At 47.2% G+C, this 23,675-nt stretch overlaps 7 protein-coding genes and 1 non-coding gene across 8 annotated transcripts; 3 read left to right on the forward strand and 5 right to left on the reverse strand.

Annotated features, from left to right (window-relative positions):
• Nucleotides 1–15: 15 nt before the first annotated feature.
• On the reverse strand, nucleotides 16–6,719 carry F4817DRAFT_367748 (uncharacterized protein; the record flags this gene model as incomplete). Its single annotated transcript, XM_049307168.1, has 2 exons — nucleotides 16–6,540; nucleotides 6,634–6,719. 2 exons carry the CDS (start codon nucleotides 6,717–6,719, stop codon nucleotides 597–599), a joined length of 6,030 nt encoding a protein of 2,009 aa, XP_049156001.1. The 3' UTR covers nucleotides 16–596.
• A 3,155-nt stretch (nucleotides 6,720–9,874) lies between these two features.
• On the reverse strand, nucleotides 9,875–9,955 carry F4817DRAFT_t131. Its single transcript has one exon. It is a non-coding gene; the product is annotated as a tRNA-Arg (tRNA).
• A 374-nt stretch (nucleotides 9,956–10,329) lies between these two features.
• F4817DRAFT_224770 (mitochondrial carrier) lies at nucleotides 10,330–12,342 on the reverse strand. The gene is made up of 8 exons (XM_049298858.1): nucleotides 12,002–12,342; nucleotides 11,909–11,946; nucleotides 11,814–11,855; nucleotides 11,644–11,757; nucleotides 11,455–11,588; nucleotides 11,226–11,403; nucleotides 10,914–11,168; nucleotides 10,330–10,863 (listed from the first exon to the last, which is right to left on the reverse strand). The coding sequence occupies exons 1-8, from the start codon at nucleotides 12,060–12,062 to the stop codon at nucleotides 10,780–10,782; spliced, it is 906 nt and encodes a 301-aa protein (XP_049156002.1). The 5' UTR covers nucleotides 12,063–12,342; the 3' UTR covers nucleotides 10,330–10,779.
• A 54-nt stretch (nucleotides 12,343–12,396) lies between these two features.
• On the reverse strand, nucleotides 12,397–15,365 carry F4817DRAFT_347328 (RNA polymerase III subunit RPC82-domain-containing protein). Its single transcript, XM_049304531.1, has 4 exons — nucleotides 15,085–15,365; nucleotides 14,919–14,981; nucleotides 14,050–14,832; nucleotides 12,397–13,991 (listed from the first exon to the last, which is right to left on the reverse strand). Exons 1-4 carry the CDS (start codon nucleotides 15,091–15,093, stop codon nucleotides 12,846–12,848), a joined length of 2,001 nt encoding a protein of 666 aa, XP_049156003.1. The 5' UTR covers nucleotides 15,094–15,365; the 3' UTR covers nucleotides 12,397–12,845.
• A 163-nt stretch (nucleotides 15,366–15,528) lies between these two features.
• On the forward strand, nucleotides 15,529–17,705 carry F4817DRAFT_347330 (LuxS/MPP-like metallohydrolase). The gene is made up of 4 exons (XM_049304532.1): nucleotides 15,529–16,024; nucleotides 16,093–16,267; nucleotides 16,320–17,164; nucleotides 17,223–17,705. Exons 1-4 carry the CDS (start codon nucleotides 15,758–15,760, stop codon nucleotides 17,316–17,318), a joined length of 1,383 nt encoding a protein of 460 aa, XP_049156004.1. The 5' UTR covers nucleotides 15,529–15,757; the 3' UTR covers nucleotides 17,319–17,705.
• F4817DRAFT_347331 (mitochondrial ATP synthase epsilon chain-domain-containing protein) lies at nucleotides 17,706–18,588 on the forward strand. The gene is made up of 3 exons (XM_049304533.1): nucleotides 17,706–17,873; nucleotides 17,960–18,074; nucleotides 18,169–18,588. The coding sequence occupies exons 1-3, from the start codon at nucleotides 17,842–17,844 to the stop codon at nucleotides 18,250–18,252; spliced, it is 231 nt and encodes a 76-aa protein (XP_049156005.1). The 5' UTR covers nucleotides 17,706–17,841; the 3' UTR covers nucleotides 18,253–18,588.
• A 433-nt stretch (nucleotides 18,589–19,021) lies between these two features.
• On the forward strand, nucleotides 19,022–22,058 carry F4817DRAFT_224866 (Mak10-domain-containing protein). The gene is made up of 7 exons (XM_049298861.1): nucleotides 19,022–19,109; nucleotides 19,160–19,297; nucleotides 19,355–19,422; nucleotides 19,492–19,620; nucleotides 19,685–19,915; nucleotides 19,972–20,436; nucleotides 20,488–22,058. Exons 2-7 carry the CDS (start codon nucleotides 19,201–19,203, stop codon nucleotides 21,751–21,753), a joined length of 2,256 nt encoding a protein of 751 aa, XP_049156006.1. The 5' UTR covers nucleotides 19,022–19,109; nucleotides 19,160–19,200; the 3' UTR covers nucleotides 21,754–22,058.
• F4817DRAFT_224853 (mitochondrial carrier) lies at nucleotides 21,988–23,492 on the reverse strand. Its single transcript, XM_049298860.1, has 2 exons — nucleotides 22,438–23,492; nucleotides 21,988–22,347 (listed from the first exon to the last, which is right to left on the reverse strand). Exons 1-2 carry the CDS (start codon nucleotides 23,276–23,278, stop codon nucleotides 22,223–22,225), a joined length of 966 nt encoding a protein of 321 aa, XP_049156007.1. The 5' UTR covers nucleotides 23,279–23,492; the 3' UTR covers nucleotides 21,988–22,222.
• Nucleotides 23,493–23,675: the final 183 nt, after the last annotated feature.

The following is a 23,675-nucleotide window of genomic DNA, read 5'->3' on the forward strand; positions in this document are numbered from 1 at the left end:
TAGTTAATTAGTATACCGAGTCAGTCAAGCAGACCCCGCTGCCCCATATGAACGAAGTAGCGTCTATCCTACGCCTCGATTTTCATTGAAGTACTTGACCTGAACTACACTAAAAACTTGAAGTTTCGTAGACGCACCTAAGACTAAAACACAGTTTCTCTTCCCAAGCAAAAATAAAAAAATAAAAAAAATAAAAATAACGTTAACGCAAAACCCGCAAGTAAACGACAAAGGTATTATTAAGGAAAGGGGAAACCGAAATTTCATTTTCCAATCTTCCCTCCCCCCTCTTCTCCCTTTCCTATCCTCATTTCCTCCTCCTTACACCGTCCCCTCCCGCCTGCGAGGCCCTCGATATACGGCAAAGACAGGCAAGCATTACCAAAGGCATACACTCATCCCCCATAAGCATAAAACTCTCATCTCGTCTTCATCAACAAATATGACGAACCAAGGAACAGACATGACACAACCAAAAACATGATGAAGCAGATGAACCCCATCCCCCCGTCGTACTCCGACCAATTCAGACTCCTGTCCCCAAAGGCTTCCAAAGCTTGAGCGCGGCGCACTGCTACGCTAGTCCGGTAGATTCATCATGTGCTGCACATGACAATACCGCCTTCGCCCGTGATGCTGTCGGCGTCATCTATACTTTCCAATGAGACGCTGTCCGGGCCTAAGGCAGTTTCGGTCCACTCACTTTGAGACCCTTCTTGGTCTTCACTATTGTACCCACCCTCCGCTTCCGCGTCTGTGACGACGGTTCTTCCAGCCTCGCTCCCTGTCTCATTTACTTCATCTATATCGCCTTCTTCAACCCACAGTGGCATTTCTGTAGCATCCTCGTCGTCGTCGTCTACAGGAGTGTCCTCGTCGGCGGCAATGACTACAGTTTCGTCTTCCATGGGTGTTGGTGTTTCGGGTTCTGGCTCAGACGGAGGCGAATCCTCACGTGCTTCCTCGTCACTCTCGCGCACTGCATCGACGTTCTCCTTATTTACACTCAGGTCGCCGTAGCCTTTACCAGTTCCATGTTTCCCTGGCGCCCAGCTACTCTTCCGTAACGCCGCACCAGCCGGGGTACGAACGCTCTGGCTACGCTTAATGCCACCATGAGGGACGTTGTTAGTGATTTGGCCGAGGCTCAGAATTCGGCGGCCAGTGCTTGTCGAGTTCTGCGGGACAAGGCTTGCTCTACCACCATTGACTGCTATGTTGACTGCTGAACGAGGCGTGGACTGCTTTGGGTTGGAGTTTGAGTCATCGTTAGGCTCTAAACTTGAACGAGCACCGGGGACACGCTTGCGGCTCATAGCCTCGCGGCCTTTAAACCCGGATTTCGTCATAAGTAGGGCACGAGAATGGTCTAAAACACCCTCGAGTATCCTGCGCTCCAGACCTTCAGCCCGAGCATCCATTATTTGAAGTTCCTCGCGGCGAAGATGCAGAGCAGTCTCGAGGGAAGAAACATCCGCTGTCAATCGAGTCTTTTGACGGACTAGGGAGTCTTGCTCCGTCCTTAGGGCAAGGATTGATTCACGGAGCTGGGCCTCTTCGTCTCGTAGGTATGCTAAGTTGGTTTCGACCTGGTCCTGCTCAGCTCTCTGCCGCTCTAATTGCATAGTCGTTACTTGAAGTGTCTTTGCACGCTCTTCATTCTCGTCTTCGACACGCTGCTTTTGCGACGAAAGAAACTCTGAGATGTCAGCAGCTGTCTTAACAACCTGCTGATGTACTTTATCGAGAGTATCGAGCTGGGCATACGCTTTATCGGCAGTCTGCGTATGGTCGACCAGCTTATCCAACTTGGTGTGCATCTCGTTGTCCAGATTTTCTCGCATAGAATGTATGTCGCTGTCTAACTTGGCAAGCTTCGACTGTACTACGCTATCATCATATTTCTCGGGCTTGGCATCTTCGATCTTTTGTAGGATGCTAGTCTCCGAATTCTTAGAATGCTCATAATGTTGTCCGATAGTGAGGAGTACTTCCTTGATCGAATCGAGAATCTTTGGCTGATAATCACCTACATGACCTTGGAGGCCTTCGACAGCACTGATGGCTTGCTGGATATGATCTCGAGTTATTTGGTGCTCCGCCTTACCTTCGGTGTGGTTGTCTTCAGTTTTGCCGTAGAGTGTCTCGACTTTGTCAAAGACTGTTTTTGATGCCTCTTCCATTTTCTCGAGAGAACCGGTAACAGTTGAGCCCAGGGTATCAATTAGAACCTTGAGTTCTTCCGTGACGGTATTTGTATTGACCATAGCGGCCTTCATCTCGCCATCTCTTGATTCTGAAGCCTTTGTCCGATCTTCCATGACGAGCTGAAATTCATCATATCTCATCACAAGTTCGCCAATCTTCTCGTCGAATTTGCTTCCCAGAACTTGGGTAGTTTCCTTGAACTTCTCATCGGTGTCCAGCTTGGCACCTACCATACTGTTCTTCGATTCTTCAAATTCGGACTTTACTAAGTCGAACATCTCCTTTAGGTTACTACCGACGTCGGCATTCTTGTGTACCGTTTCGCTGAGACCCTCAAGGATCTTACCCAGAGACTCAATAGCATTCCCACCGGCCTGCAGTCTCTCCTTGACCAATCCCTGGAACTCTTCTAAAAAGGCCTTGACTTCAGAGACTCGTTCGCCAACGCCGGCAGTCTCTGCTTGTTGCTGTTCCAAGGCTTTTGTGTTGGACTCTTTGATGGTATCTTCAAGGTTCTTGATGTCGTCTTTCGAGGGAAGCGCTGCAATACCGGGCTGGATCATCTCGTCGACAGTCGATTTGAGTTCAAGAAGGGTCGCCACAACCGCAGCAACGTGGGTCTTGGTGACCTTCTCAGGATCCTGGAGGGACTTCTCAGCACGCTCTTTCATCTCATCTAGCGCAGCATTTATCTGGGCTGCGAGAGTTTCAATTGAAAGTAGATCCTCCTTTTTAGAAACTGCATCTAGTTGGCCAGCCACAGTTGCTAAGGAATCCTTCGTCTCGAGCACGAGAGCCTCCAGCGTATCGACCTGATCTTTCTTAACTACTTGATCTCCATCGATTAGGTCATCTAGACGAGCCTTGGTGTTTCGAAGAATTGTTTCGATCGCATGCGCATCTTCTTTTGTAGCGGCATCGTCAAGGTTAAGTGGTGGTTCCCGTTCTTTCTCGATATCTATTGCAGCGCCTTTTCCAATGTCCCTAACACTCGACATGCTGGTCATCGATTCTTGCATACTTCGAAGCAATTCTTCTATTTCATTTAAATCCTCTTTGGATACGCCGTTCTTAAGCATTTCTTCTAGCTCTGCCAGGTCATCTTTTGATAACCCCTCTGGCGCTGGCGGGGGTGGGGGTGCTTCCAAAGATTCCATCTTGATCCTGAGCTGCGTCATCATAACTTCGAGATTTTTTATGTCGTCGTGTTTGGCAAGATCGGCAGGAATGAGGGCATCGCTTGGGATAGCGCCTACAGTGGTAATGGCCTTTTCTTGGCTGTTATCGCGAAGGGAGTCGATATTCGTCCGAACACCATCTAGACCTGATCTAAGAGCGTCAAGAATTTCGTCATTGGCAGTTAGGTCTGCCGGCTTGTCGCTCATCTTCTCGATGCATATTCGTAGGTCGCTAAACCCTTCGTGTAAAGCATCAAGGATATCAGTAGTTCCAGCGTGAGGGCGAAGGAGTTCTCCACGTATTCTTTCGATACTATCTCGAATGGCCTCCATCACGTCCCTGTTGTCGCTCATTTGTGGGACATGAGGGACAAGAGATGAGTTGACGGTATCCCGAAGCGACTCAATTTCCTGTTTAATCAAGTCCCTAGAGCCATCCGAAACCTTCGCAACAAGCTCGGCCACCTCCTCTCGGAATATATCGAAGCTGCTGACAACATTCGTCATGAGCTCCTCTTGATTTGAAGCACCGGATGCCTTATCAACATAGCCTTCCATGTGCGTTCGTAGTTGCTCAAAGTTGCTAGTAAGCGCTGATAGGAGCTCCTCATGGCCGGGAACGCTGGGAACACTCGAGGCTTTATCGGTGTTGCTCCCCATTTGTGTACGCAGCTGTTCCATGCCATTTGCGATATTGGCCATAAGTTCTTCGTGATCAGAAACACCGGAAGCTTTGTCGACATATTCTTCCATGTGTTCACGCAGCTGTTCGAACCCGGTCTCGAGATTTGCCATAAGTTCCTCCTGATTAGAAGCGCCAATAGCTTTGTCGACATAGCCTTCTATATGAGTTCGTAATTGATCAAGACCATCTCTGGTAGCATCCAAGAGCTGTTCGGTATCTCTTCCATTTGCAGCGACGTTCTGCTTCGCTTCCTCCGACACAGCTTTGAATTCATCCCGCATGTATTGCATGATGTCGTGGAGGCGTTCCATGATATCGGGGCTTTCCCCGCCATGAGGTACAAGGGCTGTGCTCTGATTCGAGCTCAGACCTTCCTTGACAGCGTCTAGAATGTCGTCACGGGTTAGATCATTGGTCGAAGGGGCAATCGGGAATTCGAAGTCCTCGAGGCACTCTCTAACAGCCTCGAAGACATCATCTCGGGAAAGCCCAGCAGGTATGTCTACTTGTGGTAGCTCGAAGTGCTTCAGCGCTTCAACAACTGCTTGGAATACTTCTTCTTTTGTTGCACTCGGAGGTGTCTCATGTTGTGGCGTATACTGTTGCAACCCTTCTTTAAGGCAATCGAGGACTTCATCCCGGTCCAACCCAATTTGCTGAATTTCTATTTCAGGTTTGTAGTTCTCCCAGGCATCCTTGACTGCTTCCATAACATCATCCCGGCTGATTTGGGGGTCGTGGCTGCGCGTCGCCTCCGTGTCACTTAGAGCAGTTCTCAAGGCGTTATAGATTTCCTGGTAATCGATTGTCGATTTGTCCGACTCGGATGACACCCGTCGATGGTCTCTGAGACGCTGGGCCATGTAAACCCGTATCTGCTCTAGGCCTTCTTCTACGATTCTGGCAAGCTCCGCTCGGCTTGCCGTTTCGCTTTTGCTAGGAGTCTTACCATGCGATTCGTCCAGTTTTCTGCTGAGTTCCCTTCCCATTCCAAGAACCTCGCCCCGAAGTTCCCGAACGAGAGCTTTAACCTCAGCCGTTAGGCCTCCTCCTTGGGCAACGCTATCTTTAACAGAACGGATGAGCTTTGCGACATCGTCATTCAAGGCCTCGTTTACTCGCACTGTAGTTGAAGAACGTCGGCCATCTTTACCATTGAGCAGCTTATCAACTCTCTGGTTCATCACGCCACTGATTTTAGATCCTGAGTCATCACTACTAAAGCTCAATGTCCTTGACTTCTCCGAACCACTACCGGCTCCGGGGCTCATCGGATGTTCACTGGCTACTTTGAGGTGATGAATAAGCTCTTCGACTTTGCCGGCTGAGGCCATACCAGACAGCCTGTCAGCTAGTTCAGACAGACGACCCACGATCGTATCCTGACCGTCTTTCGTTCCCATGTCTCTAATGATCTTCTCCAACAATGCCATCGTAGCAGGAGATTCTCCTCCTACGAGTGACGGCGTACTAAGCGTAGACTCTCTGTCGATGGACGCCGCAAAACTATTGGGCGATGGAATCCTTGGGAGGGAAATCGGTCTTGATATTTTCGAGCCAGGCGACATGTTGTAGGGCTTGTTGTCAAGATATAAACCGCCCGTGTATGAATCCCGATGGTACCGGCTACCGTCCGAGTTTGTGACTAGCTCACGCAGGCTCTTTCGAATATCCTCATCTCTAGCATGCGTAGCCTCCTTGAGGCTCATCAAGTCGGTAGCATTATCTCTACTCCGACGACTAAGTTGAGACATTTCCTTCTGGAGGGCGGTTGCGATGTTGGTTAGGTTCAGAAGCTGACTCGAAAGGAATTCGGTGGAGAGCTGTGGCTTCATCATTGGTGTAGAGTTGTTTGTGACGGTTGCCAAAGGTGATTCACCCTCGCGAGATGATATTGAAGGCATGTTTTGTAATGCCAACATAGTTGCAGACTGTGGTGGCGTATTTTCACCAAGGATGCCCTGCGGTTGCCTCCTCGCAGAGGGGCGAACAAGAGAAGGCATGATTGACGGTACGGGAGTGGGTGTCCCGGGGGCGGCGTTCTCCTTCTCTGCTGAGGTCAACTCTACGTCTCTGTCTCTGTCTCTGTCGTGGTCCCTGCCACGAATCGGCGTCGACGGTCTTGCGTGCCTATCTTTTTCAGGCGAACCTCGGGGGGTCGAGTTGGCTGAGTCTCGATCTCTCGACCCCTCAATCATCAAGCTTAGATCTCTGACGCTACCCGGCTGGAGGGATTGCATTCGTTTGTGAGGGCTTGGTCTTTGGACAAGAGCACGTTCTGGTGACGTCTCGTTGGCCCGTTTTGGGATGTGGGGGACGAGAGCGTTCTCGCGCGCCTTCTCAGCTAAAGCTGCATGCGCAGATTGAATAGCAAGCGAGGTACCACTTCGCGAAGGGCCCACGCCGCCAGGAGACTGAGGGTTCATTGGTAGAGGAGGCGGCGCCCGCTCTGGATCGGAGCTGTCCCACCTGGAACTCTTTGTTAGTCGACAATATAATTAATTATATACCACATTGCTAAGCCACTGGTAGCGATAAGAGAAGCAGAGAGAGAAAACTTACATTGGTATAATAGCTCCTCCTATGGAAGAAGAATGTTGATGTCTTAGAGGCCTATCGACCGGTGCGTCTCGCTCAACCGGTGGCATATTCCTTACCGTAGGAACGGTGTTGTTTCTCTCAGATTGACGGAATGATGTGTCTGAGTCGCAAACTTGTCAGACAACCTTATCACTTTGTGTATTGTGTATATGTTATCTAGGTATGTATGATGCTTGGAATTACATATAGGATATAGGCCAGCCTGAGCTGCCCCGTCGAAGCGGGAAGTAAAGAATTGATGTTAGTCAAATCAGATATGATAAGTTGAGAGCGGGCTGGCGGGCTCACGGGCTGGCGGGCTGGATGGACTTGAAGATTAGACAAAGCAAAAAACCGGAGCATGGGGATCAATCTAAGAAGGACCTGGTAATATGTGATAAGGTCCTGGTACTGTGTGTATGTGTATGTGTATGTTGTTTGAAATGGGGTGAAGATGGGGCTGTCCCGCCTTTGCGCCGCTTTGTGTATGGACAAACAAATTAAATGCCTGCCCAATCCCAATTGAGTTGCAACGTCACACGTCGCTGCCCCGGCAACCGGACCTTGGACCCATAATTATGTATATGACATATGTGCATTACACTAGGTACGTACATGTACATATGTATTGATTTTCCATGATGTCTTAATTGCACGCAGTAGCGAAAATACCCACATTCTTATTTCTTATTATCTGGACCACATAGTACATATGTGCGGATTACCTTAGGTACATTATGGGGCTGGGGGGGTCTATTGACATTATGTCAGCAAAGGTGTCAGTATAATTACATAATTACAGGCCCTGACACCATGTCAAGACCGTGTCAACAGGTCAATACAATGTCTGCAAGGCTTGTTGTACCGATTTCATTGCAGGTACTTACAAGTCAGTACTAATAGATAGTATGTCAAGGTATTTATTATGTCAGAAGTACTGTCTATTTCGCCGCAATTGCCAGGCCTGTTGACGATGTCCAGGTAGCCACTATGTCCACAACGATGTCAGGAATTCAACACGATGTCAGAGATTTAATACAATGTCAGCCCCGGGTATATACAGGTTAAATAAGGGCCTGGAGTATACATATATACTGCAATACGGTAAACTTTAATCATTCGTAATCGTAATCGTAATAACCTCGTAGTGTAATGGTAAAACACGTAGCCCGTAATCTCGTAATAGTAGTAGTTCAACGTAATCTTTTCAATTGACTTTTGCATGTGCCTGTATGCTGTACATATATATATATATATATATATATATCTTCAAGGCCCTGCATTAGATTACAGGTGCCTTCTATTTTTTTTTTAATTTTTTTTTTTATATCAGATTACCTGGTCTGACATTATGTCCTGGCCTAACATAGTCTCGTACGTGACATATATCGATTAGGTGACCGTGACTACCGTTGGTGACGATGTCTGAAAGGCCACTCTTTCCTAATATATCAGTATTTCGAAAGTAATACAATTACGACAAGATATAATCGTGTACGTACGGTAGCTATTTCAGACTTGGTTATCCTTATAATTTGGATGCAATCACCCCCGAGGGTGACTATATCAAAGGTGATAGCCAATTAGCCAGGGGACTGATTCTTGACTGTTACATGGCCGACATTATGTCCACACCTTATCACTATTGCTGACACTATGTCAATAGACCCCCCCAGCCCCATAATGTAACTTACACTACGCTACATCAAGTAACAACTGTTACCTTACCTAAGGCAGGGTATTGATAACCTCACATCTTTCCTCTATGGTCCATCACGATGCTATATTAAATCCAATTAATTCCATTATCGTCGCACTCTACAGTACCGTACTATCGTGCTCCGGTTCCTTTCCGATCATGCAGACGCCTCAACAACATTGTGTGCACTGGTCTCAATATGTGTAGGTAGTTCAAGTACCAGACTCGAGCTTTGAATGCGGGATTCGCCCCGTTGGTTTGGTCCCACGTGTTTTGTCTTGCTTAGATCCATACTTTCTAGGCTATAGCGCTATACCTGCATATCAACAAGCGGCAACATGAGAGTACCTAGTTCGAAATATTGTAAAGGTCTTTAGTGTTACCGTCTGTTCACGATCTTATGTCGGCTGTGGAGTCCTGATTCCCTGTTCTACATACGATTCCCTGTTCTACGCTAAATAAACAAGCAAGTAAGCAACCAGCTTTGCCATACATCGGGAACTCGAATGGGTCCGGCGTTCTCGATCAGACCACCTATGGACCCGACCGTATTATCACCAACCGCCCGGGGTTCCTTATCACATCTTTATCTGGCAGAATGCCGTCAAAAAAACATGCCCCATACTGTGGTGGCTATCGTTGTTGACGCAATTCTGTCTGGCAAGGCAACTCATTATTGGTAACAGCGGTCTTATAACCAACAACTGGTAGTTCCCAAAATAAAGATCAGATGTCAGCGTTTATAATGTCAGCGTTTATAATGTCAGCGTTTATATATGATAACTAAGTTGGTGCCTTCTAGAATCGTAAGTTTGGGAAACGAATAGGAGGATCGTCACTTAGGTACCTAATCTACAGTAGCATGTTACCAATATCTTGCCGTTATTCCTTAGAAACGAAAAGGAAGTTGTCATCATTGACGAAGTCACTCAAGCCCAAGGCCTTGAAACGTCCCAGTCAGTCTTGACATCAAAATAGATTCAACTGCTATGGTAAACATATATAGGAGACCGTAAATTATTTTACCTCGCGGTAGGTAAGAACCATGCCAATTTCATACCTACGAAAGCTCGCCCAGTTCCTAATTACCGCCATATTATCGACGGATCAGCGCCCAAGGATGCAATGGAAAGTAAGTGCTCAAAATGAGATAGATGGTAATATTAGCAAATTGAATCAAGCTAAATCATATAAAAAAGTTACTGACCTCCTGATTACTTATACACTTGACTTAACTAGTTACTTTATGATAATTTCAGGAGAACCATCTCAGCATTATTCCTTAGATATTTGCTTAATATCTCACCAGAGTTATATCCAAGTATAACTACATCTCTAACGCATCTCATATGGACGAAGAACCCTCTAACTTCCCAAGGCTAAGCAAGATAAAAAGAAAGCTAAAGTTGCACGAACATCTAGCTCACATAGACTCCCCAGCAAAACAACAGATTCAAATAGAATAGAATAGCATCGATTCTAATACACCCCGAGCACATAGATGCAACAAAAAGCAAAAGAAATAGGTCCTCCTGGGGCTCGAACCCAGAATCTCCTGATTGATACTAATCGTAGTCAGACGCCTTACCATTGGGCCAAAGGACCGGTTGATGAAAAGATTTTCAAACAAGCGCTATATTGTAATGGCCCCGTTTGTGAGCGGCTCCGCTGGCAGACTTTTTTTTTTTTCCTCGAGCGGATAATCATCGGATATTTGTTCATGATGTAACTACTTGATTCAATATGGTGAACTTGTCAGGATTTATACCCTTTGATAGATGTCATACATAGAGTGAGTGTCTAGGATAGGTAGATCAAGTGGTAGATAGTATTGAACTAGTAACGCCTGGCCTTCTATCCTCTTACGAGGGCGCTGCGCGCTCCTTATATAATAGATAGACCCCTGTAGCTACCCCTAATCCACTTATACCCTGACAGAACTGCTGTGGAGGAGAGATTCCGGCGTTTGTCAGGCATAGCTCGAGTTTTACTTGCGATGGTGGTGACGTTTAGCTTGAATGGGTAGTTAAAGGAATACGTACAAGCTCTTGGGGGTTGGTTCGTGCCTATTTTGATTTTATATACAAGTCATGGCTTATACAAACAACACAGTGAAGAGATCTAGCGTAGCAATTTCAACTAACATATGTGAGCGCTATGGTGAATAGGTACACCTACTTATTCATCCACGGAATCCTAATATAAAACATTGCTAAGAGTCGAGTATTTGTTTTTAGTTCGTATCTACCTTGGCAGTTATTCTTATGTATCTACCCTGCCGAAGTCTTTCATAATCATCTAATAAGTCCAAACCGATAGAACCCGCCTCCCTTAGCGCGTTGTCATCCGCAACCGTTAAAACGCCGGCTCGATCGTATATACATACAGTGGAACGCTGGCGTCCAAATCTATGATACAAGTCAAATGTTCTATTTCAACATTGTGTCGAATGCTGGGATCAGTGTCTGGGCGAGCCAGAAGGAAAAGACCAGCTTCGGTCCGGTCATAAGGAGCTGTAAGAGTTTAGTACCGAGTCCAAGACGAATTATACGGTATTCCTTACCTTAGGTACCAATCCCTTGAAGAAACTGGAGAAACCTTCGTTCTTTGCCATGTTGGACAAGATACGGAAGCCGCTTTCGGGGTTCTCGAAATTCCTGTTCTGAATACGGGTCTTGATAACGTCCAAGGGAGCGGAGACAACCAAGGATGCCGAAGCACCGGCAATTGAAGCGATAAAGTTCTGGAACCATGACGCCTTGTTATAGTCGTTTAGTGCGAAGACGTATTCCTTGGTGAAAGCCGAACCACCGAAGAGCTGTCAAGCGTTAGAGGTATATCGAAAGAGAGGAATAAACCATCTTGATGAACGTACTGCAAATGATCCAGGAGCATTTCGGGCTGCAGTCCATCCCCAACCTCTATATAATCCAAAGCCCTCATCGGCGATAATCTTGAAAACGCCTCGTCCTCGGAACGCTTCCGGGTTGGTCTGGCGCTTGATCTTTAATACGTCTAATGGAAGCAAGACGATCTCGCCAATACCAATTATACTAGAATATGTCAGTTGGTAGAATTAAGCAAGTAGTAGATCTAAGACCAACCTGCCAGCAGTCGAGTGCATGATCGCCTTGCCGGTTTTCTTTCCAAAAGCGCCCTCGAAGTCCTTGCCGTAGTGCGCCGCAAGATAATCCCTCGCGATGGGTTGGCCGCCATACTTGTATATCCTTTGCAAAACCTATACCGGATATTTAGCTTCTTAACTTTACGCTCGAGTAGAAACCACCTCGGACCTTGTAACCTGCCGCATAACCTAATCCCGGGAAGAGCGAGAAGAATTTTCGACCGAATGCCGCCTCTGCCTTGTCCTTGAAGATGACCTTGTTCAGTTCGCTCGTATTCTTGATCTATAGGATAATTAATATTGTGCGCTCCTTGGATATTATAGGTGAGTCATGCGCACCTTCGTCTGATTGCTCATTAATCGCTTGGCAATGGTGTCGACCTTTGGACTTATTAGTCTTGCGCCGCAATATTTCGAGCTGTACAAGCACGCACAGGATGGAAGACAGCCAATTCTGAAATACCGGCGGAGCCTGTGTTATATCTGTTAGTGATTATTATTTATATTATTTTTGTTTTCTAACCTACCGGAACCAAGGAGTCGAGCGAGATTCGACTCGCGCTCCTTGCCAGCGACCATCGGCGCCATTATGAATTACAAGTGTAATGCTAATACCGGAATTCCAAGGGTAAATGAATAGGTATATGACAGTCTAGATGTCCCAGGTTAAGAAGACTTGACGGACTATTTTAAGAAAACGACGAGGAATTGAGGATAAAAACGACTGCGGACCCGGAGAAGAAAAGCTCACACGAGAAGTCGAATAAAATTTCACTCGCGCCGAAGGGTATTGAAAAAAAAATAAAAAAAAAATCGAAAAAATCTAGATCTTATTACCAATTTGTACCGCACCAACCTTAATTTAGCGGGGAGCTTGCGGGAGCTTCAAGGGTCCCCCCGAATTATCAGGGCTTTATCAATGAGCGATAAGATATCATAACTCATGCCCCTCATGTACCTATGTACGGAATAAGAGGTGCTACAATCCTGCGAAATTGATTCTTTTAGGTAGGATTATACATGTGTGTAGGAGGTACGCAAGTGTCCGTGTGGCATTGGTATATTATTAAAATTCGTAGCACCATCTGGGGTATAGGTAAATCTAGAAACGTAGTTGTACAGTCGCCAGCAGACTTATCGTCCCAGGCGCATAGCACTTAATGAATACATTCGTCATCGGGACGTACAATCCGAGATGTGGTCCGACATTACCACATTCGGAGTTCAAGATTGGCCAAAATGAGTACAAGACAACGCCGTCCAATATGCAAAAGTCACTTTTTGAGCCTCTTAGGCTATACCACCCGTGAACCAACGCCGCCATGATGCAAGACATCCCTCCTATACTGGTATCAATTGCGAGAATGAACCCTAGAAGTCTCTAAAGACCGCTACAATATCGTCGAGCTTTCCAACTTGGCCGAGTAATTTCTTTTCGAGGTCGAGAAACTGGACGTATTCATTATATATGTCACCTCTCAGTTTCTCTTCCTCCATTCCCTGAACATCTTTACGTTCGGCAACCGAGAGAACGCTTGCCTTCTTACGACGCTCGACATCCAATCGCTGTAAACAGCGTACCATGGACTTGTAGGTATTGTCTAATGTTCGCTGCAATGTTCTTTCGAGGTCGAAAAACCAAAAGAAAATTGTCCGGGCGGCCGCTCGGTTGTTGTCCCGAGGCACCTCTTGCACGTCCAGGAATCCCGCCATCTCCATCTCCGCCATCTTAACATGCACATCTGGCTTCTTCATAAGAGCCAAACTGGGCAATGTTTTGTCGTCGATCTTCCCCTTTTCTCTAAGAATTCGAGTGAGACGCAGACCCCGACGACCAAAGCGGTTCTCGATAAGCGTATCAAGTTCGAGGAACTTTAGATGCTGCATGAGCGGTTCGAAATCGACTGTCCATTCGCCGAAATCAAGACTGCCACAGTGTCGCACAAAACCCTCCTTACTTTCGGCAAGGATAAGTAGATGTTGTCGCATCTGATGTAGCCGCTTAGTGCCGATCGGAACGCTGTCGTCCACTTGCATTTTGACTTCGTCTGAACCATTCTGACCATGTAATCCAAAGCTGACAGCTGCCTCCCCGCTGGGGTCGTAGTCTTCGTCGTCCGACTCAACGATTTCTTCCCCTTCCTGGAGCTCTTCTTTAAGGGTCGAACCCTTAAGTTGCGGAGGAAACCGTCTAATCTTTTCTGCATGGCGAATATCAACGGCACCATCTTCATGGAGCATTCCAACCCCGCCTGATACATCAATAGAAGGACTTAGGTGCTCAAAAATCTCTTGAGTAGTGACACGGGGTCCTGTAGAAGCATCGTCGTTCTCATCTTCGACCTCGATTGATTTATCGGTTTGACAACGAGAAATCTTTTTGCTCAGCACGTCAAGTAATGTTGCGTACACCTTTGCTGTAGTATCGCCGATCAAGTCTTCCACATAGCGCTCGAGTTTAAGGTTGCGGAGCTCAACCACACATTTATCATAGTTCACCCGAAGTACGGTATCAAGCTGAGGGGAAATGTTAGCGAATCTCCCCGGCGTAGATCTCCTCGCAGTAGGAACTCACGTTTTTTAGTAAAGTGAATTTTGCTTTTCCGTTGGTAAGTGTACTGGAGGTCGTGCCGTTAGTTAGCTTCCGGCGCTTAGAGCCAGCCCCGTTCTCGAGTTCAAATCCGAGATCATTCTTTAATTCCGTGTTTTTAAGGTGAAAATCCCTTAGCTTGTCTCTGACATACTTGTCGAATTCGGCCGTCTGCTTGGCTCCTCGGATGCCAGTGGGATAGTAGCTAGTCAGGAAGTCTTGCTCAATTGTGCTTCTGAGGTCCTGTGGAGATTGGTACATCGCTAGCGTAAGCGGCTCGAGAATACCAGCCGCAATAAGATGTGCGAGACTCTCGTAGGCTTGATCCTCTAGGTCGATACGTTCATCCCCTATCTTTATATCGCCTATACCATTGCTAACGCCATTGCCGTTGACATGGTGGCCATTTTGGGATACACCGTTGACAGTCTTTTGCTGCATAGTACGTCGCTCCTTGAATGCTGCGACCAAATCGGAAATCTTCGTGTGGCCCTGAACAAGAACCTCGTGCACGAGAGCGTTCGCATCGGATCCATATTTCTCACGAACCATGTCAAGGATCTTTCCCGTTCGGACAAGATTGTAGGCAGCATGAGGGTTTGCGTCATAGTATGTGATACCCGATTCTTGGTCCGTAAAGTGGAAAATGAGATTTAGCTGGATGAGCACAGCGATCCCATGGCGCACTTGTCGCTGGTTGAGCGATGTGTGCTGTGCTAATTGCGCGATGGTCGACCTGCCTCTTGCTAGAAGATCCGCAAACATGCGCTGCGAAGTTGAAACTTGTTAGCTTTAAGGCTACGTAATTAGAGGCCCTAGAAGCTCTAGAGGATATAATCTAAAGGAAGCATTACCGATGGGAGCTGGCCGTACAGCTCATTGATTAGCAGAACACAAAGTTCTGCAACATTTTTTGTCTAGTAATTATAGATATTATTAGCTTTTTGCTGGATACAATAGGGATACATTTCTGCGTGTTGTTGTGAAAGCTGTAGCGACTTGAAAAGAACCATCACTTACCACTAACATGACTGGCTGAGCTTGGGATTACGCTGCGAGGTGAATAGATAGGATGGGATTTTAGGACTTGTCGAAGGGGTTGGCTTCTAGAGATCCTCTCACTATCTCTAGAGCACTACAATTACTACCGTGGCTTCATTGAAGAATTTGGTAGGAAAGAGAGAAAGAAAGGTGCGCCTACGAACACGAAGACGGCGCAAGAAGTTTTGGTATGTAAAGTAGAAAGTTGGTTGAGAAGAATGATTTGCGCAGCGCGAAGTGAACAATAGCGTGTAAAAATAATTTTGATGCAACTACTTTTTTGAGGATAGCGGGGAATTCTAATTAATGGTCGAAGCTTCCTGTCCCTCCAGCCCTCTGGGTCTTAGCAGCCGTAGCAGGCATGGAAGCATTGTAGGTACCTAAGCCATTGTACATGTACATATGAAATAAGCTCCCCGCCCCAAAGTTTTTTCTCTCTCACTTGACGTTGACTCAATCGGCCAATAGAAGTTATTGGCAAGTGGCTGACCAGACTCTAGCCTCATTAAGCCTCAAATAACGTACCGTAACCGAGAATTTACCGGAATTGAGCATCTTTTTGCTCCGACTTGGAAGCTTTCAACGATCTGCGGATTTAAAAGCTGTTGTCGCAGACTTCAATAGCCAATTGTTGACGGCATCGCCCTCTAAAATGTTCTCCCGATCGGCTCTCTCCAGAGGTGCCCAGCTTGCCGCTCGTAGGCAAGGCTGTTCGCAGCTTGCTCAGCGCCGAGGTTATGCTGCTGCATCTTCGGCACCATCCACTTTCACCTATGACACCACCGAAGTTGCTGGTATCAAGGTAGCCACCAGAGACTTACACGGTCCGACAACAAAACTTGCTGTTGTCGCCAAGGGTGGTACTAGGTATCAGCCTGCTCCTGGTCTAACTGTCGGCCTCGAGGAGTTTGCCTTCAAGGTGAGCGAGTCTACATCACTTATCGTTGTTTTTTCCCGTCGTGAGCTAATTAGATGCAACTATATCAGAACACCGAAAAGCGAACCGCCCTACGTATCACGCGAGAAGCTGAGCTTTTAGGAGGTCAATTAGCCGCATACCATACCCGAGAGGCATTAATTATCGAAGCAAGCTTTCTACGAGAGGACATCCCTTACTTCACCGAACTGCTGGCAGAGGTCATCTCTCAAACTAAGTACACCAGTGAGCTATCTGAAGCCATTGGCTGGCGATAAAATGCTTACATAGTTTATAGCGCACGAGTTTCACGAGGATGTCGAGAGGGTTCTGAAGGTGAAGCAGGCTAAGCTTGCCAACGACGTTTCCGCTCTTGCTCTCGACTCGGCACATTCGGTCGCCTTCCACACAGGCCTTGGCGCTTCCCTATACCCGACGACTTCAACTCCTCTGAAAAGCTATCTGAACGAACACGCCATCGCTGACTACGCGGGAGCCGTTTACGCAAAGCCTAACATCACTCTGGTTGGAGATGGGGCTACGACAACTGCTGTACACAAGTGGACAGAACAGTTCTTCAGCGGCGTACCCGCATCATCATCTAGCTCTACCACGCTTAACGCGAAATCTACAACGTACTACGGTGGCGAGCAGCGTACGCCTCACACTGCCGGAAACTCTCTAGTCATTGCCTTCCCTGGTTCCAGCTTCGGCTCTTTCAAGCCTGAAATTGCAGTCCTAGCAGCCCTGCTTGGTGGTCAGCCTAATGTCAAGCGGTCGCCTGGCTTCACTCTCCTGTCCAAGGTTGCGGCCTCGGCACCCGGCATAGTTGCTTCGGGCACTAACCTGGCTTACTCGGACGCCGGATTGTTGACTATTCAAGTCACCGGTGCCGCCGCATCAGTTCGCAAGGCTGGTGAAGAGACTGTTAAGGCTCTTAAGAGCATCTCCGAAGGTAGCCTTAGCAAGGAGGATCTTACCAAGGCGATCGCCAAGGCAAAGTTTGACGCGTTAGATGCGAGCCAGTCGGGTGTGTCAGCGCTCCTGTCTGTCGGTTCTGGTATTATTCATACCGGCAAGCCCTTCCAGATTGCCGAGACTGTTGGCTCAATCGACGGCATCACAGCAGACAAGCTCAAGACGGTATGTTTATCTAATTTTCTCCATTGTTATTATTTACAAATGCTAACTGTTACTATAGACGGCAAAGTCCCTTCTCGAGGGCAAGGCCACCGTGGCTGCAGTTGGTGACTTGAACGCTCTGCCATTTGCTGAGGAGCTTGGGTTGAGGGTATAGACGGGGAAATTTGGGCAGCAAAAGTGTACCAACAGATTAACCCACCGCTGTAGAGTCGAGTCGAGTCGAGCCACATGTGCATATAGTAAATCCCCTAGAGTTTTCTTTCAAGTTCGAACACATTCAACTACCCGATTTATAGGTAGGTAGCACGCTTTATACTTGGGCATGCGATGGTGATTAATTTGTGAGCGGCCTTGGTCTATAATTACATATACATAATAAGCTCTATGTATCAAAGACCTACAGAATCCCAAATATACAATTTATTGGTATTTCTAAAGGAGGTTTCTTTGCAGGGAGGTTTGAGTTGGCGGTCTAAGTACCTAGGTACCTAATGTACCTAACGAAGTATAAAGATTTCTTAATCACGTGAAAGCTCGGGCCACTACGTACCTTACTGATAGGCTTCGGCTAACGGTCTTTCTCGATTCTACCGCCGCAGCTATCTTTTGATTCCGTGCATACAAACGAATCTTCAATTAATCCCTGATCCCCAATTGAACCTCGAGCAACTGTCAACATGGTGTTCGCGTGGAAAGCCGCTGGTTTGAGGTAAGTCAATTCTCCTCATATATCTCGTTATGTCCCCTAGCAAACCGAATTTGCCTGGTTTGCTAACCGCTCCTCCGATCGAACAGCTACAACCGCTACCTGGCCGTCGCATCCCGCGTCGTGCGCCGAAGCTTGAAGGAGGAAAAGAGACTACTTGCCGAACGACGAGGAGATACGGACCTACGATTTGCTAAGTGGGAGGTGAGTTGACTTTTCCCGACAAGTGGAGATTTGGCACATGGGAATCTGGAGTTTAGGAGTTAGTAACTGACGGACTATATGCCTCAATTTACAGAACGGCAAGATGGGTGAGCTGAGACCCTTAGCTGAAGCCAACGCCGCCGCCGCTGCTTCATCCGCTTCCAGTGGTTCGTCATAAACTACGAAACTACGAAACTACGAAATATACGAATCCTTGATGAGAGTAAAACTTGCGAGGATGGTTAGGACCTATAAGAGACAGATGCGCATACGCATGCGGATAGACAAGAACAACGGTAGCAAAACACCATTATGCCGACCGCCTCGTGTATAGCTGTATAAAATAAAACAGTTTCATCCTAAAAATGAGTCCCTTGGATTTACCTACAATAGACAGTAAATTCGTGCGTATATGTCGTATATGTCGTATATGTCAAGGTCAATTCATGTTATTAAGCTACATTCGAATTCGGGTAACTAGGCTACTTAAGTAAAGTACATGTATGCAATGCACCTATACATCTATAAAAGGGCAATTGCTATATAGCGATGTCTCCAGGTGGTACTTAGACCGGTTACACCTGTCTTGGTTGACATCGGAAAACGTAAAATCCTTTTATCAAGGGACATGACGTGCAAACTTCAATACCTCATATACATGCAAGAGGTAACAAATCAAATCGCTCTTGTCCGTGTTATGTTGTTCAATGTTGTTTGTATCCCAATGCACCTTTCAATGCACCTTATCTGGTATATCATGTATATTTTGGTACTGCACGTTTCGACACTAAAAATTTACATAGTCAATTACAATTAATGCCTAATTCTAATTTCTAATTACAATCACTTCTTCATTCTTCCATTTCGCCGCGCCATCCGCAAAAAACACCCATCATCACCAATAACAAACATATACATGTGCATCTAACCAACTGACCTGACCTATGGTTACTCTTCAACCCAGAAATCCATAATATCCGCCTATCGCTACTCCTGCCAAGACCAAGGTTAATATCTTGAGCTTTGGAATATCAGGTTCGACAAAAGACTCATAAATCGCATATACGCAGGCTAACAACAAACAGAGCCACGATTGATCTCATAACCCATAAGGGTGACAGTCAAGATGCAACAGCTTAGTATAGTATCACATTCGCCAAACATATCACATCCTGGAGTCAGGGCAACGGATATCACCAAGAAATTTGTCTCTGCCGTAAAAAGTGCGCCCAAGTATTTTAGGACTTGCCCAAGGTATAGTTTGCTAATCTAATGGATAGCTTTGGCACCCGGACAACTCGTCAAAGATGACCATTTTACCCTTTTTGAGTCCGTCGCGGCTCTGGAGGTGAGTCCACATCATCATCTCAAGTCTATAGGATTACTAGATCGTGCCTGCTAAGAGAAATCCCACTAGATCATGGATAAAAAGATGGATAGTGGTGCTCTAGCAGAAGGGGAATCTCTAGACGAAGAATATGACGTTTCTCGTGATCTGCTTCCAGAAGAAATTCTTGGAATTATTGACCAGCTTCTTTGCCTTGAGGTGTGTTATAGATAAGCAACAAAGCTTCTACTCTGAGTTTCTACCGGCCTAACGTTATGATTAGATGGCCTGGCATCTTGGATATCCCCTTTCCCAGACTCTCTTCACGAGCATCTATATAGAGTCGCTCATGAACCCTCACCCAGCCAGTATAGGCGAGGCTGAGTTTATAAGGGATCCCCAGGCCCGCGAGAAGCAACCGAAACTGCTCTTCGTTTTACGGGCTTATTGCCTTGGACTCCTCAAAGCATGTTGTTTCGTAAACGAGCTTGTGAAAGATGAACTTTACTATGAGGTAAGACTGATGGGGCGGAATAATTATCATTTTAATAAGCTACTAAGAATATATAGGAAGAAGACTTTGTCACTAACACGTACGATCGTGATCTACTCATTGATATACCGGTTAGCTCCGTCAATAATATACTACAGCAGGCCCGGAGTGACCTTCGTGCCGCTAGCAATGAAGTTGCGAAGGATATCTCCGCAGCCCTGGACCTTCGGCTTGAGCTACGTATCGCATTCTTAAGGGCCATTGACTTATCAGGCCTGCGGAAATCTAACCCGGATTCCTTGAAGATGCCCTGGGTACAGATGAAAGGTCTACTTGAGCACATTAAAAAGCAGCATTCGCTAGGCAAGCCAGTACCAGAAGCTTTCAGCACTAAACTACAGCGACGGCTAGCGAGCACAATGCCTCCGCGCCCCATGGTCCAGCCTAGCTTTGAAGAGAGTTATGGCCATCTTAAGCGACTTTTCCAAGACGGAGTTGATATCATGGATATTCTGAAGTACTCAGAACCACAAAGCCTTTTGGTAATATCTTCGAGTCGGTTTTATAATAACTGGGTTAACTCCTTTTTTTAGAATTTCGTCTTGTTATTTCAGGCGAGAAAGCCGCAGCCACTAGTTTATATTAGGACACTACTTCAGAATCTCTTATTCAGAGAAATGGTCGTTCTAGGCAACTATAGCATCCGGCAGATAATCGACCATGACCTCTCGATCGTCGTTATGCCCTGTGCACCACAGATCGACGCTTCCTACGATGAAATTGAGGTCCCGACTGATCCCCGTCACCAGACTTCGGCGCAGATGGAAATTTTCCGGCAGCGGGTAGCTGAATGCTATTTGGATGTCTTTAGGATATTCTGCCAGAATAGATGTAGAGTTCGACGCACACTATGCCACAATATCCAAGAGTGGGATATGCTCCAAGTAGACGTCGAGGAGATCGACCAACTTCTCCAAGTCGCCCTAGATGAGAGGCCCCTCGTAACAGATAGAGGCAGTATTGGATTTTCTCTCCCTCTATCATCATGGGCGTATCTCTATAAGCTCAGGCAGATGGAGTGGATCGTCCAACTCGGGTTCGAACTTGAGGTTTACCAGACGGACGAGCTTGCTGGCATGTACTGGTACTTAAATTACCTGGCCAAGACGCGCGCGCAGCACGGTGATCGTATCAAGTCGTTTACGATGCGCAGCCTAGACGAGGCACGCTACGGCCTCGACAGCAGCAGAAAGGGCGATCAAGAGCTACCGCAATACACGGCGGCTAAGGAGCGCGAGTATATGACCTCCTTGACATACTTGCGCATAACTATGCTTGACGCGGCGTGCACGTGGGAATTTGCGGATGGCCTTTGCTGTCTATATACGGCGTTACAACGTCTAAAGCTCATCGCTCCACCGCAGCGCCCCTATAGTACCGATACCATGCGCTATGATCTGCGCATGAAGCCCTTCCGAACAATCACGCTACCCCAGCTACCCACGTTCGACGAGTTTACGCGTGCAACCCTCCAGCCCGAGACTCCAACACCTGATCTACTTAAGTATGCTGAAAGTGCTGTCGGCGGCGCGAAAAAAGGGTATGAGGCCTTAAGTAAGATGTCGGACACACAATCCTTCAGCGTCAACGCGCACGATCAGTGGGTCAGTAATATCCGGGACTGTCTGAAAGCCGCGATCGCGGCAGGCGTTGCGGTCTCAACACTGCAGAGGGCTTTGGATAGAGCCGGGGGGAACGAGGATGGGGATTCACAGCTAAAGCTCAAGGTTGAGATGCCGGCACCCGGGAAAGGGTATCATGACTGGTGGATCGTTCCGAAGCTAGTTCCTGTGGCGTGATTTTTTTCCCCCGGATGCGGATAGTGGATTATAGCTGGGATGAGGATTAACCTAGGTAGTTGGGTGCCGGAAGTTAATTGGGGAAGAGTATTGGGAGATATCGGGTTTTTGGCACATGAGCATACATGGATATCATTCTATTACGGTATTTGGATAATTCCTTTTATTCACTATCCATTGCTTAGTTTCTTCTGGTGCAAATAGGCCTTTTGTTGATACATAGAAATAGATATGACATCTCATTCCCCCTTCCCCTAGCTTTTTCATCCTGATTTACTCATTCATCCCCCCCCTTCTTAATCGTGCTAATGTCAACAAAATGAGTCAAGTTACGATAGACGCTGTTGGGACTACGCCCAAGTAACAAGAGGCCAAGAGCCTCCTATTTCAAAAGATACAATATGTACAGGTTTAAGGCCAGAGCTCATGCAAGTCATAGTAGACGCATTATCAACTGTAGATTAGGTACTTATGCCTTGATGGCCTTTCTGGCCATGGTGCCTCGGAGCTTTATCGTCTGCTCATAAAGAACGTCCTTGAAAGCGAAGAGGAAGGCGGCTGTCAAGACGCTCTGGGTGACTTTAGGGCCGATACCTAGAGTAACAACAAGTCAGTATATCATCAATCGACTAAATAACGCCCGTCGAAGGGTTAGATAATTAAGAAGATAGGTATTAAGCATACCCTTATACAGGCCGGAATAACCCTCTTCCTTGATAACTCGCCGAATGGCCTGGGTCATACCCTCGCGCTTCTGGCCATCATCGGCAACATGCATTTGGCTCTTAACAGTGATATATGGGTAGGTGATGGAGGTGGCAAATAGCTTGCCGAGAGCGCCTAGGAAGAATGCTACGGTTGGCGTTACGTTGTGCTTCCGCCTTCGTTCGTACGCATTCTTGAGCTGCTCGAATAGCGTGTACTGCAATATGGGGTTGATAACGAGCACGAGAGCCGGCACGACGCCGCGGAAGAGCGCCTGCGGACCCTCGTCGCGTAGTAGTGCTGATAGGGTACCCAGAGTAGTCGGCTGCTTCTTCTTCTTCTCTACGGGAGCGCCGCCGGTATTCTCCTCGGCCTCGATTTGTCCCTTGCGGGTTGTCATGCGCGTGTTCACGACCCAGATAGGGTTGGTTAGGATGACAGTGGCGGAACCAGCAATGGCACCGGCGATAATGGCTTCGACGGCGGTGAGCTTCTTAGAAGCCCGTCCGGCACGGGAGGCAGCGGCCTCGAAGAAGCCGCGCGTCCACTCGTACCAATAGTAGTAGACGAAGTTGGTAACACTAATACCGAAGACGGCGCTAGAAAGGCCCGCGTACAGCCCCGAGACGCCCTCGCGTGCAACGATCTGTTTTACGGCGGCTAGGAAGGCGGTCTCGGCTCGCTTAGACTCGACCTGCGCACGGGTAGAGAGGGTGATGAGCGGGTACGTCAAGACAATGGAGAGGATCCCGCCGCCGGCGCCGGCAAGGGCGTGCGCGACGTTATCATTCTGAGGGACGGCGGGCTTGGACGACGCCATCGTGATTGTTGGTTTACGAAGTACCTCTGTAAGTAAGGGATGTCGGGATTATATCAATCTGAAGCTTTCCAGATGAAAAATAAATTAACAAGACGGGTTTGATGGAAAATAGAAAATGGAAAAGGGAAAAGTCAAAATGTTATTACACCCGACTTACACGTCGGAACATTGAAAGAGTAACAATAATAATAAACGGTAAGCGGCTGCTAAGGTTAAAGCTTTATCGAGTTCAAATTGAAGTTGAGGTCCCATTGAAGCTGGGAGCCGAGGTCCGATTGCATTGCATCACAATGCGGCTTAGTCCCCTCTGTTTGGCTGTTTAGTGGGATGTAGCCCTGCGATCCCCTGTAATCCCCTGTAAATCCACCTGAGCCCGAGCCGAAATCCGCCTGTAAGC

This window comes from Daldinia loculata, assembly GCF_022478755.1.
Source record: "Daldinia loculata strain CBS 113971 unplaced genomic scaffold F4817scaffold_53, whole genome shotgun sequence".
Lineage (NCBI taxonomy): Eukaryota > Fungi > Ascomycota > Sordariomycetes > Xylariales > Hypoxylaceae > Daldinia > Daldinia loculata.

Excerpts from the sequence above, each read along its gene's own strand:
- F4817DRAFT_347331 (XM_049304533.1), top strand. The coding sequence starts at position 17,842 with ATGGTGTTCGCGTGGAAAGCCGCTGGTTTGAG. Across the intron at positions 17,874-17,959 it reads TGGAAAGCCGCTGGTTTGAG|CTACAACCGCTACCTGGCCG; the intron begins GTAAGTCAATTC and ends CCGATCGAACAG. Across the intron at positions 18,075-18,168 it reads TACGATTTGCTAAGTGGGAG|AACGGCAAGATGGGTGAGCT; the intron begins GTGAGTTGACTT and ends CTCAATTTACAG.
- F4817DRAFT_224866 (XM_049298861.1), top strand. The coding sequence starts at position 19,201 with ATGCAACAGCTTAGTATAGTATCACATTCGCCAAACATATCACATCCT. Across the intron at positions 19,298-19,354 it reads ATTTGTCTCTGCCGTAAAAA|CTTTGGCACCCGGACAACTC; the intron begins GTGCGCCCAAGT and ends TCTAATGGATAG. Across the intron at positions 20,437-20,487 it reads CAGAACCACAAAGCCTTTTG|AATTTCGTCTTGTTATTTCA; the intron begins GTAATATCTTCG and ends TCCTTTTTTTAG.
- F4817DRAFT_224853 (XM_049298860.1), bottom strand. The coding sequence starts at position 23,278 with ATGGCGTCGTCCAAGCCCGCCGTCCCTCAGAATGATAACGTCGCGCAC. Across the intron at positions 22,348-22,437 it reads TTATTCCGGCCTGTATAAGG|GTATCGGCCCTAAAGTCACC; the intron begins GTATGCTTAATA and ends TTGTTACTCTAG.
- F4817DRAFT_347328 (XM_049304531.1), bottom strand. Across the intron at positions 14,833-14,918 it reads TGTACGGCCAGCTCCCATCG|CGCATGTTTGCGGATCTTCT; the intron begins GTAATGCTTCCT and ends TCAACTTCGCAG. Across the intron at positions 13,992-14,049 it reads AATTCACTTTACTAAAAAAC|CTTGATACCGTACTTCGGGT; the intron begins GTGAGTTCCTAC and ends ATTTCCCCTCAG.
- F4817DRAFT_224770 (XM_049298858.1), bottom strand. The coding sequence starts at position 12,062 with ATGGCGCCGATGGTCGCTGGCAAGGAGCGCGAGTCGAATCTCGCTCGA. Across the intron at positions 11,947-12,001 it reads CGCTCGACTCCTTGGTTCCG|GCTCCGCCGGTATTTCAGAA; the intron begins GTAGGTTAGAAA and ends GATATAACACAG. Across the intron at positions 11,404-11,454 it reads ATGCACTCGACTGCTGGCAG|TATAATTGGTATTGGCGAGA; the intron begins GTTGGTCTTAGA and ends GACATATTCTAG.
- F4817DRAFT_347330 (XM_049304532.1), top strand. The coding sequence starts at position 15,758 with ATGTTCTCCCGATCGGCTCTCTCCAGAGGTGCCCAGCTTGCCGCTCGT. Across the intron at positions 16,025-16,092 it reads TCGAGGAGTTTGCCTTCAAG|AACACCGAAAAGCGAACCGC; the intron begins GTGAGCGAGTCT and ends CAACTATATCAG. Across the intron at positions 17,165-17,222 it reads CAGCAGACAAGCTCAAGACG|ACGGCAAAGTCCCTTCTCGA; the intron begins GTATGTTTATCT and ends CTGTTACTATAG.